General features: G+C 35.6%; 1 protein-coding gene across 6 annotated transcripts; it reads left to right on the top strand.

Moving 5' to 3' along the window:
- Positions 1-1,552: 1,552 nt before the first annotated feature.
- LOC114741021 (protein LNK2-like) lies at positions 1,553-11,754 on the top strand. Of its 6 annotated transcripts, XR_003739742.1 has the most exons (10): positions 1,553-1,615; positions 5,323-5,667; positions 5,857-5,986; positions 6,580-6,886; positions 6,994-7,083; positions 8,228-8,920; positions 9,021-9,178; positions 10,555-10,952; positions 11,428-11,463; positions 11,542-11,754. XR_003739742.1 is itself a non-coding variant. In XM_028929281.1 (8 exons), the coding sequence occupies exons 1-8, from the start codon at positions 1,594-1,596 to the stop codon at positions 10,922-10,924; spliced, it is 2,112 nt and encodes a 703-aa protein (XP_028785114.1). In that variant the 5' UTR covers positions 1,553-1,593; the 3' UTR covers positions 10,925-11,333. The 6 variants fall into 6 exon arrangements, 5 of the variants coding, with proteins under 5 accessions (XP_028785114.1, XP_028785113.1, XP_028785111.1 ...); XM_028929281.1 differs by lacking the exons at positions 11,428-11,463; positions 11,542-11,754 and having other exon boundaries at positions 5,860-5,986; positions 10,555-11,333; XM_028929280.1 differs by lacking the exons at positions 11,428-11,463; positions 11,542-11,754 and having other exon boundaries at positions 6,583-6,886; positions 10,555-11,333.
- Positions 11,755-12,457: the final 703 nt, after the last annotated feature.

Below are 12,457 nucleotides of genomic sequence, written 5' to 3'. Positions count from 1 at the left end.
AGATATATGTAGCAGGGATTAATTTTTGATATACTACGATTTTCTATTTTTTAAACTTTATTTATTAATCCATGGATAGATTTCATTAGATTCAACTCACATTCGTCTCTCCATTTCCGTTTTACTTCGTGCTACTTCATTTCCACGTTATATTTATGTTGCAAGGAACTAACTTTTATATGTTTTTTGAAGTTAATTAATTAAATTAAAATCTTATATAAAATTAAAAGACGAAATGAATATTTTATTTAAATAAAAAATTTATGTATAAACCACATAATTATGTATAGTACAACAAAAATAAAGTTATAACAATGATGGACTGTTATTTTTTTCAATTCAAAATAACATTATTTCATATTAAAAAAGAGAAAAATATTAAAACTGATTGAATTAACAAAATTCTTGGTCGGATTGATGAGAGAGATAACTTATTTGTGCACTGTTTTGATCCACTAATTGAAATTGAATTTTGTTACTATTGTCATGCCTATTCTAGAAGAGAATTACAAACATCAATGGCTGTAATTAGTTTTTTTTTTTGTTCTATATAATTAGTTATTTTTATGTCAAACCGAAAATTCAAATTCCTCCATTTCTGTCGTTTTTGACAGATGATAATTCACGGGTTTGTCTACTGCACCAAGGGAAAAAAAAGACAGCACTGAATATCTATTAATTAAACCCCCCAAAAAAATCTTATACTTTCACAGTCCAATAATTTATAAAAGCAATTTATTGCTTTAAATCTCCCTTTACCCCGTTATTATTTATTTAATTTTATTATTTTTGGACCCTTTCTTAACTTAAATGTTACTCCACATAACATAAATATATGTATATAACTTTAAATTTCAAAATAAATTAAGAATTAAGAATAAAAAGGAAAAGCTGGCTTTTATTTTTAAGTCCTAATTTTATAACAACACTTCCATATTGTTCTTACGTGAAAATAAAAGAAAGTCAAATGTCAATTCCATAAAGGCACGTTTGGATAATTTTGTTCCACAATAATTACAACATGGATTTATTTATGGTAGAAGATATAACGTGTGGCTTTTAGGAGGCTCACGGAAGCCACTTGGGAAAGAGACCTCTAAAACAACATCATCCACCAAACCCGGTCCATAAACTGGGCCCACCCGTAACCGACAAAGGATCCGAGACCCGAAATCCTAACCAATCACAGCTTAATATTAGATAGACCTCTCTCAGCCACGAATTTAGATACGCGTCCTTCCTACGTGTCAACCACGTGGCTCACAAAATCACTCAACGACCCACGCAACGTCACGTGCGATGGACCCCACACCGCCCATCTCCTCTCTCTCTCTCTCTCGCCCGTCCTCTGCAAGCTCCGTTCCAGATTTCAAGTTTTACCATGTGAACTTTTGAAGACGAAGGAGAAGGAGAAGTAGAAGGATGAACTGAAAGAGCTCTGCTTCTTTTTCTCTCTCGTTGCATGCGTTTCTTTTTTTCTTTCTGCGATGTTTCTCAAAGCTTCTGTTTTCTAGGCCCGATTTGATGGTGTGGGGCTACTTTTCTCTGTGATTTTCTGCGGAATTAAAAAATGTTGCGGTGAATATATAAGAGATGTTTGATTGGAACGACGAAGATAAGAGATGTTTGATTGGAACGACGAAGAGGTGAGTCAATTTTTCTTTTGGTGATTCTTTTTAGCTGTGTTCTTAGTTGATAGTTTGTTATCCATAAGGTGGTTTGGTTACACAGGATAGTAATCATGGGAAATTGACGTGAATTCATTACTTGGTTTGCCGTGTTTCCCCTTATTGTCTTCTTTCTATGTTCCTGTTGGTAAAATGGTTATAGATGTGGCATTCTTCTGTATGGTTTAAGAGCCTCTTGAACGTTATCTTGAATATTACATATTTTTTGAATTGGTGTAAATATGTCATGCACATTATGGGAGCTGTGGCAAACGTCTGTTCTGTCGCTGGTGTATCTTTAAGGCCTAACTCCGAACAATGAGGGAAGAAGAGATGAACTTCGATCTCTTTTCATTATGTTCAGATGTCTGTTTGCTGAATTATTTAGGCGTATTGAATAATGACAGAATATTTAAAACAAAGAGAAGAAGGGTTTTCATACATGAAAAATCCTGATGGTTGTATGGTTATACCAAATTAGGATACTATTAGAAAGAGTTTGTTAGTTGCAGGATAATATGTATTAATAAGTTGCTGCTACTTTTCAGTTCACATCAGTCTTGGACCTGTTTTAGAATATGGCAATGCGAGTTATTGGTGAGGATAAAGGAGATTTTTCTTAAAAGGAAAAAAAATTACTCAGCTACTCAGCTGCAATCACTTAATAGACCAGGGATGATTGTGGTCAGAGTGTGTCATTTTAGCGACCAATATTCCAGTATTAACTTACAGAGGGGGACTAGGAACTGGGTTTTAACTAGTTTCTGAGAGAACGTATGAGATTTACCTTGACCTCAACATGGAGATGGTATAGCGTTGAGGACGTGGCTAGTGGTAAACAAGTATTGTTACAACCTACAAGCAGAAGCCTGAGATTTGGAGTATTATGGACCAATATTACAATTTTTAGGGCCTAATCCCTGGAAGGGATTAGAAAAATCTCGACTGCATGGGGCTTTGTGGATACCTTCTGGGAAGGTGAATTTTCTCGAATTCACTTTCTTCTGCGGTTGCTTATTATATGAAGGAGGCATGGGTGAAGAGTGGAGTAAGACACTGCACCAGAGCTATCCGGATGATTTGGTTTCTTCCTGTAATGACGCTTTTATTATTGGTTCTTATTAACCAATATGTAGAGAAGTGGAGTGAAAAAAATGGATATAGAAAGCCACCGAAACACCCATTTTATTTTATTTTTCACTTGGATAATGATTCTGTTGTTGTTCCCTTCAAGTTCCTTCAGTTTTTCCTTCTTTTCTCAACTTGAAAATCCGGATTGATGGATTCACATGGGTCTCTTGGTCTTCTGTCTATTATGGTCAATTTAAAAATAAAAGGCCTTGATATTGGACATAACCTCGGGTGAAGTTGTTGTAGTTGTACTGGGTAGCTTTTTAGTGCTTGTTACTACAACTTATCACTATATTCATGGATAATTTTTCCCCCTTTGCCTTGGGAGCGTCACCTTTTTAATTATACATTGATTTGGAGCTTCCCTTATTCCTTAAGCGTGGAAATCAGGGTTTATTATTCATGAGGACGAATTGTGTCATAGACCTTTCAATTCTGAAGTTTCAGATGATTAGTGATGGCCATTGAATAGTATGACTTTAATCTCTAATACACCTTTTCACACAAAAGTCCTGTTATATATTTGATAACATAGTCCTATTGTATGTTTCGCTGGAACTTTATCTTAAGAATATACGAGAACGGGTACAAAGAAGCAGCTTTGAAGAGAGAAATTTGAAAATAGTTGAAAAGAATGAGAGATGCTGCAGGCACGGTAGATTTTAAATTTAATAAAAAGGGTGCTATGATTGGAAAATTCTAGTGTTTGGATAAGCATTCATTTGTAAACCATTCTATATTTTAGTGTTATATTAAAAAGGTTTGTATTTGGTCCGTTGCCTCCTTGATTCAAACTCAGATCTTGTGCAGTCTTGGTCAACCATCTATGATGCATTTAAGTCTTTTTAACTTCATATTTAGTTCTGTCTCTTTGTTGTTCTAGAGAGTTCACTGTTTAAAATTTAATTTCTCTCTCTGTTTTTTTTTTTTGGCTGCCATGGATTTTAAGGAAGCTATATTGCCTTTATTCCTATTTATTTGTCAACCCTTTGTATGGGGGAAAAAAAGAGAAAGAAATAAATTATCCAGTGAAACAGATAAGTATTTCTCTCATATTTTTAACTTGGTATTGGAGTGCCGCTGGCCTGATTTTTTTCAGTACGGCTACCAGTCCATTGTGACTGAAGGAAAGAAGAGCTGCCACTGAAAAGGAAACCCAATCCTCTCAGGCCTTCCCTGTCAACACTCATAGAACACCACTCACATACTAAACAGATAAGGTCATACATAGTTATCTATTATAGAACCAACCTATGATGATGTTTGATTGAGGGAAGGAAAGGGAAATTACTTCAGTTGGGGAGGCTGATAAGCCAATTCCTAGTGATGCCAAAAGTAAAATTGAAAACCTGAATGTTAACTACGAGCAAAGAGGTAGGTGAGAATTATATGCTTTTCAGGGCTGCCCATGAAATTTGATATGCAACTGAGATGCAGCTCATGAAGCCTGTTCTCCTTGTAATAGTGTAGTTGAGACACTTGAGATAGAATGCTCAATTCACGAGCTTATATAGGGGATACCTACGTCAATAAAAATGTTGTGAAAAAAAGGAGAGAATTTATAAATTCCTGATGGATCCCAGCCGACTGTTGCCACCAAAACACGCAGTGCGAAACATAAGTGAGTGTGTTGCAAGGGGAAGAAAAGTGGGAGCTACTATTCAAGAAGAAGACTTAAAGCTTAAGAACGTAACAGTTAGGAAAGTCGGGGGGCAAAGGGAAGGTGTAATGAGGAAGAGCCAGGAGGGAACATTTAAAAAGAGTAGTTGACATCTAGAAAGGAAAACAAAGGAAGGGAAAAAGGAATGCTGCTAGAAAGCAAAATTAATTACTTCCTAATGTAAAATGGCATCAACCTTGAGTTCCACTTGACCAATTGATAAGAGTTGTGCTAACTATCCAACGTCACCTGCACATGAAATTGTAGCAATGTAATACCATATACTGCAATGATAAAATATTTGGGAATTAAAATTCAACAATTATGTAATAAAGTTCCTGAAATACTCCTAGACAAAGGCTAAGCACAACAAACCCAATATGGGTTAAGGCGCAAATTTGTTGGGAAAGTTTTCACTTAAAAGCACTGGGGGCTCAAATTTTTTTTTTTTTTTTGGGGTGCAAATTTGCTTGAAAGTTTAAAATTGTAGTAATATTAATGTTGATTGCTAAAATAATGGCATTGACAGTTAACATTTTTAACAGTAAGGGATAATATTGCAACAATTTTAAATTCTAGGACAAATGTGCACCTTAACCTATCCCAATATTGTTGATTTAAAGTGCTAAAAACCCAAGATTAGGTATGTAAAACCGTGAGAATAATGGAAAATATGAATATCCTTGTAAAGAGAGTGTAATTGAGGCATCTGAGATCCAATGCTTAAATAACAAGCTTAAATAGGTAAATGAATTTGCAATGTGTAAAAATGCTAAATACTATTGGACTTCAAAGCCTTTTCTCTTTCTTGTTGACTATTTTCCTTCTCCGTATTTATTATATGCTTTATAATGACTTGTTTACAGCTAGCCAACATAATATGGGGTGATGCTACTGAGAGTGATGATCATATTGTGCCTTTCCCAGAGGGAAGTGACGATCTTTGCAACAAGAAAGAATGGAATCAGGAAGCTGCTGGCGTTACACTTGCTGAACAGAAGAAACCAGAGGCAAATATTGATTTTCATGGCAAAAAGATAGGAAACAGTTCAAACAATGATAACAGTAAAGGACCATCTGATGCAGGATATGGCAAAAGCTCCTGGCCTGACTCATCGTTATCTAGTGCAGCCAAGACTGATCAGGGTACCCTGGGAACTGAAGTATCTAAAAGTTTAAGTGAAATAAGCAAGCACAGCTCATCAAAAGGTAGTAAATTTCTTAATTACTGGAATTATGGTTAACCACTAAATAGCATGGGCTTCTGTGCATGTATACAGTGCATGTACCGTAGACATTTGTCTTGCACTGAGTGTTCTTATCTTTCTATAAAAACTAAAAATCACATGCATTATGAAATTTTTGTTGGCTATTGCTAATTGCATGCATACTTGACAGAAGAGGCTGCTCGACCAGATAAGGATGTTGAATATTTACAGAATGAACACCAGGGAAAAGAACAAGGAGACTTTATTGACTATGGTTGGGCTAATATAGGAAGTTTTGATGACCTTGATCGCATTTTCAGGTAAAATAGGAAATCTATGTCATGAGATATTTGATATACACTGTTTTGATGTCTTTACACTGGAAATTCCGTAAAGATCTATATGATTATTCTCACACATCATTCTAGTTTACAAAAATGTTTCTAGAAGTTGACTAAGAAAAGCAAAGGCCCAAATTTATCTCTCTCACTATATTTTGAGATATGAAAGGAGTAATGCTACTTAAACAACTATTGCAATCGCAAGAACATTCATTGTTCCAACTGAGTTTTAAAGGGACAAGTTTAGCTATGGTCACAAGGCACAATTGTGGATGCTTCAATTGAAACACTATTTGAATTTATTGAGGAGGCCTTCAATGACAAAGTACTTTTGCAAACAATCTGACTCATCAAAACATGAATGAGACTTCATTTGCTGGTTCTTTTTATTTAATTTACTTTTGGAATGCTTTTTTTTTTTTTTTTGGGTGGTTCTGTTATGCTTCCTTCGATTTCACCAGATAGTCCTTGTAATTGGACTGAACCCAAGTTTCTTATTAACAGTATATATCTTTGGGGTTTCATAAAGGCATTAGTCGGACTCATTATTTTCACAAGTGACGGTTTTGCAGCAATGATGACCCTATTTTTAGCCACGTAAATATTGATAATGGTGATGAGCTGTGGTCTTCAAAAGATGAGAGTAACGGCCCTGCACCTATATCAGTGGACACAAAACCACCAGGTGGTTTAAGTAACAGATTTGAACCTTCAGAAATTAAAGTAGAGTCTGTTCAGTGTGATGATGATCAATCATATGCTCTCTGTTATGACAAAATCACTGGTCCTGTATCCCAAGATACACAAAATGCACCTGACATTGCTGTTGATGTGGGATATGCTGGGATTAGAAGCAAGCTTACTGTAAAGGAGCGGCTGGTATGTCCAGTAAACTGGTAGCATGCACAATAAATGTACCACCCACTTTTTAAGTCTAACTTGTTCGGTGGAGTAAAGAAATTTCTCATTCCACTTTCTTCCCACAGGGAAATCATGAGACGGGAGGAACAATCACTTCTGTGGCCTCTGGTTTAGCTTCTGAAAATGGTGGAACAGCAAATGAACTTACTAATAAGGTATTTCATGATTATTCTAGAACCTTATGACAATACCGTGAGATAACTGTCGCCTTTTTTTTTTTGGGGTTACAGAATATGACAAACTCAACTAACATCTTTTTAGGTATTCTTCCTAGAAAACATAGTGAGTTTTTTTTTTTTTTTTTTTAAAAAAAGGAGGTTAACTTGTTCAATTTGTAAACTCAAATCATATATATGCAAGAGTTTATAGTTTGCACCTCACCTTATAGGCAGTAAAAACTCATCTGAGTTGCTCTTCATAAAATGAATAATTCCAATAGCTCTCATACAAAAATGATGGAGCCCAAGCCAAATGATGGAGATCCAACACTGAATTTATATTCAATATCGAAATACTCTTCTTCTCAGTGAAAGAAAGAGAATTACAGTTTAAATAAGCTCACACATAGACCAAGTAAATTATTGAAATCACAGAAAATTCAGAGTGTACACACAAAGCTCGGTAGCAAAAAAACACACTGAAAACAGAAAAGATAAGGATGAAGAAAGATCCTTGTCTCTACCCCAACCTGGTGTTCTGAGAGACCAAGTACTCTCCCTCACAAAACCACAATCTACCTGCCTCCCAGAAAACCCCCAAACCCGCTTAATAAATCTCTCCAATCCCACCAACACACTCTCGACCAGCTCCCCCTACTTGGGGCCCCAGTGGCACTTGCCCAATTCCCTTTCTCTTCCCTCTAGCCAGCCCTTTTTACTCTCTTTTGCCTTTATTGTCTTGTCATAGCTCTTTAACAATCTAGGCCTAAAAGCTAAGGGTCCACCAGATGAGAAATTTCGCCCTGAAGATGGGTGCAAAAAGAAAGAATCACAAGTGTTGATATTGTCTAAGGGATCTCGACAGATCCTTATTGGATTGAAATCTCATTTTCTTTTCACTTATTTCGTTAATTTTTCTCTTGTCTAATTCCTGTATTAAATTGTACCTTTTATTTTCCACACATGTTCCTTTAGAACTTTACCTCTGTTTACCCAGTCTGTTTGTGTACGCATGGTTTTTGGTATGAATGGCATGAATACCTTACGTGTTATTGATATGGTCAAAAAATTCATATACATCTTGTTCCCAGTCAGAGTGACTAAGTTCTATCTTTCTATCATTTTATATATGTGAACGCAGGCTTTTGAGCAGAAGAATCTGTTGAAAGCCCAGAAAAAATCACAGGGGGAACAAGAGGAAAAAGTATTGCAGAACTATGGAAGTTGGTCCCCTTCAACAAGTTCATTGAGACGATTTGAAAGTCAACTAGCACCTTCTGCCACACAATCTTCTCCCTCTCCAATTTTAGGGCAACAGAAGCAGCTTCAAGGAGCTGAAACATTATACCAGAACATCATGAGTCCATACGTGGCATCTCCTGTCAATGAAAATCTTACTAATACATATATGCCGTTACTTTCACAGGCCCAGTCAGAAGATCTTAGGCATCAAGCTCTACTTTCTGGCTATGAAGTGTCTTCTGATATAGTGAATCCTGCTGACTCAGTCAAGCCTCTGGCCATGACTCCTCAGGAAAAAATTGAAAAGTTAAGGAGGCGGCAGCAATTGCAGGCAATGCTTGCTATTCAGAAACAACAACAACAATTAGGCCATCAAGTTCTTAGCAACAATGAATCCATCGCTCAGAAATGTCCTTTAGAAATGCAAAGTCATTCCTTTGATGGGACTGATGCTCGAATTGAAGATCTAATCAGTCTTCCTGCACCTGACCATCCTCCGGAACAAGATGATTCCAATACAATGTCTGTGCCGGATGATGATTATTTTGATGAAGATGCAATAATATACAGGCTTCAGGATATCATATCAAAGGTATGGTTGAGATGTTAGTGGTGTATGTTTTGTAATACATTAATCTCCTTGTTTACTAATTTGGACATGGCTACAATCCTGAGGCAAACTTTATGTACAGTTAGACATCAAAATAAGGCTTTGCATCAGAGATAGCTTGTTCCGGTTGGCACAAAGTGCAATGCAAAGGCATCATGCTAGTGATACAAGTAGTACGAACAAAAGCAGCAAAGAAGAACTAGAAGTTGTTGCAAGAGAGGAAAGCAATTTCTCGGACAGGTTTGTAAGCTACCAAGATTCAAAATTAATGACTGTTATAACTAGCTGATTTTTTATTGAGCTAGAAAACTGTAAATCTTACAACTCAAGCATATGCTATGATGAGTACATATAATTCCTCCTTGAATAATTGACAGCATCAGAAACTGATAAAGGTGGAAAACAATACTATTATGTGTTTGTCTTCAAGCAGTACTTTATGATATTATCCAGTTCTTGTGTCCTCAGTTCCTATATGCAGTGATAGAGTCTGGACCTTGGGCAAGGGCTCTAGGCCAGTTAACCATAGCAAGAATCATTTTAAAAGGAGGGGTTCTTCCTTTCTAATGGCACAGAGACACATTTTTAGCATTTCAGAAGAAGCAAGATCAGACTTTGCTGTAGGAAACCGATTCTGACAACATTCGTGACGGTTAAATAGATAAATAAATGAAGAGAGAGGTGCCAAGTGAAAAAACAATCAAGGACTGGAATCCTTATCTTCCTCAAACTCATTTGAATTGTAGACAAAATTATTCAAAAATAAATGAATAATAAATAATAAATAAGTAGATAAACAGGGAGAACAGATGAAGAGAGAGGTACCAAGTGAAAAACAATCAAGGATTGGAATCCTTATTTTCCTGAAACTCATTTGAATTGTAGACACAATTGTTCAGAAATTCTGTCTAATGGGAATATCTGAAATAGAAAAGAACAATTTGTTCTTCATCGCTTTAAATTCTAATAGCTACAAGCCAATTGCTCTGTATCTATTATTTCTTGATCTTGGTGTTGATTTACCTGTGGGTTATTAGATAATTATTTGCATAGAAAGTCCAGTGGACTTGCATGCTTTTGTTTGATTGGTTAGGAGCACTTTTCTGGATGATTAATTGCTAGTTCGATTTCAACAGGTTAAACCTGTCCTATAAATTGCTTATTGACGATAACCAAAGTCTTGGTGGCTCTTTTGTTCTGTTATTGCCACAGAAAACGACAAATACAGATATAGGGAAGGAAAGGTTAAAGCCATCAATCCAAATCCCTATAAAATAGCCTACGATTTGAAGTTAAATTAAGCCTTTCTTATTGACATGTTCGGAGAGAAAACATGACGAAAGTGCTGAAATTACTGCAGATAAATATGATAAAATGGATTTACAGAACTGAACTGTGCAACGTGTGATAACTTGTGTTCTTCAACACTAACCCTGCTTGTCTCTCCGTATTAAATAAACACCCTTTCATAACCTAAATATGGCCATAATTTCCTAGTCAACCATTGTAGTCTAACGTATGTCTCCACTAAATAACATGTTTAATGGGCACCATCGTAATGATATATCTGAATTACTGATTTTTCTTTCCTTTGATGAATCATTTTGGGATCACAGAAGTACCACGATATCCAATGCTGAAACAGAAACGAATCCTATCGATCGAACTGTGGCTCATTTGCTCTTTCATAGGCCTCTTGAATTGAGAGGAAATCATCGTGACAAATTGAAGTCACCTCTTTCTGCCAACATGCAATGTGAAAACAAGTCAACTAACCTGGAAAACTTGCCTTTGGAGTGTTTGCTAGATGAGGATTTGAAAAGTAATCAACCATTTTCTCTCCACGGGTTTAAAAATTCTAGCTCAATGTTTGAGGCCCCGCCTATGGAACAGCTTAAGAAAAGTCCTTGCGTTGACACATCTGAAAATGCATCCACCAATAAGGCCGCTGATGTTGGGGTTCAGGAGCTTGAAGCTTCTCAATGATGAAAGAGGTTCTCAATAAGTACTGAGGGTAATACCTTCCTATATGACTTCTCTACTTGTTGATATGCTTCTCAAACGCAATTATGTATGAATTTACTGGTAATGCAAATGTTTTCTTTTATTGGCAGCTATATTGTTCTTAATCTAGCGCAAGTGTTGAGGACTATCATCGTAAAAGAATCCCAAGTACCAGTGTCATGCATGTACAATTTAAGTCTCAATAATATCTATGTTGCCTCTGTTTTAAAACCATGACTAGTGTGTATCATCCAAACGTCTGTTGCTATGCTGTCATAACTTTACATGAATGTGTCCAGTGGTAAAACCACTCGAATGTCAGATTGGTCAAGTCTTGGCCTGACTGATGTAGACCAAGTTTTAAGACTGATGTAAGATTTTATTTACGCGAGTTGGACAGCATTTTCCAGTGATCATCATATTAGAGTAGCCCCAAAATCAGCTTGTAATTTTGATTAGGATATCAATTACATCTTTGGCTGCAGGCAAAAAGTCATCTTTAAGAGGGATACAAGAAGCCCCATTGGTTAGTACTCCCCCCCCCCTCCTGAGGTCGACTGATCTTTTGATTTTGCAACTAGAGTTATACTTGATTATCAGCTCCATTCTCAGCCATTAATCTTCAATGCAAGGTCCTAACTCGGTTATTGGTGCTATTGTTTTGATCGATGTGAGTGTGTAGGCTAAAAGGGAGGCTCCTATGTTATGAGCATGTAACTAGAATATGATTAAGCTATCTTCGTAGTCATTTTAGTCCAAAATAATAACACTGATTGTGATAGTATAATGCAAGATTTATGGTTTGTCATGCTTTTGATTGGGGTAAACACCTATAATTTCAAGTTGAATAATGATACTTGCAGTGGATTAACCAGAGTTGAGTGCTTGATGGACATATCTACTGATAAATTTTTTAATATTTGATCTAACGCCAAAGTACACGAGCTAGGCTTCAATTTTGCTGTCCTGTTGAAGACTTTATTTCGAGGAGTGTTTGGAATAATCAGAAAGCACTTGTAAAAAGTGTTTTCACGTAAATCAAGACAATTTTTTTTTTTCATATTTGTTTTATATACTGTAAAATTATTTTTAAAATCCTAATTTGGTTTTCACTCAAACACATTTTAAATTTAAGTGCCGTAGGTCAATGAAGTGGAATGAAGAAAATGTTATCACAGGAGCTGAACAAAATTTTTTGTGGCAGTAGGGGTGAGCAAAAATAAACTATAACAAAAAACTGAATCAAACCAAATTCAATTTTGGTTTTTGGGTTCAGTTCTTTTAGTTTTTGGTTATATGTTTGGTTTTTTTTTTTTTAATAATTTGGTGTTCGGTTTGGTTATTATGAAAAAAATATAGTTAAAACCGGAAAACCAAAATAAATATATAATAATTTATATTTAATAAATATTATTATAATAAATATACATATGAGTGTATGCGAGCTCTTCAAATATATTTATATTTAATAAATATTATTACAATAAATCACATTGAATAATAAAATATCATTAA

The sequence above is a fragment of the Neltuma alba genome, unplaced genomic scaffold (assembly GCF_004799145.2).
Source record: "Neltuma alba isolate B1F8T4 unplaced genomic scaffold, ASM479914v2 tig00003240_pilon, whole genome shotgun sequence".
Lineage (NCBI taxonomy): Eukaryota > Viridiplantae > Streptophyta > Magnoliopsida > Fabales > Fabaceae > Neltuma > Neltuma alba.
The sequence above is the reverse complement of the archived record's forward strand: the minus strand, read 5'-3'. Positions and strand labels throughout refer to the sequence as shown.

What these genes read in the sequence shown, in the direction of transcription:
- LOC114741021 (XM_028929278.1), top strand. Translation starts at nt 1,594, where the DNA reads ATGTTTGATTGGAACGACGAAG. An exon ending in GTTTGATTGGAACGACGAAG is followed by an intron (nt 1,616 to 5,322) that starts ATAAGAGATGTT and finishes TGACTTGTTTAC; the next exon opens with AGCTAGCCAACATAATATGG. An exon ending in CAAATGAACTTACTAATAAG is followed by an intron (nt 7,084 to 8,227) that starts GTATTTCATGAT and finishes ATGTGAACGCAG; the next exon opens with GCTTTTGAGCAGAAGAATCT.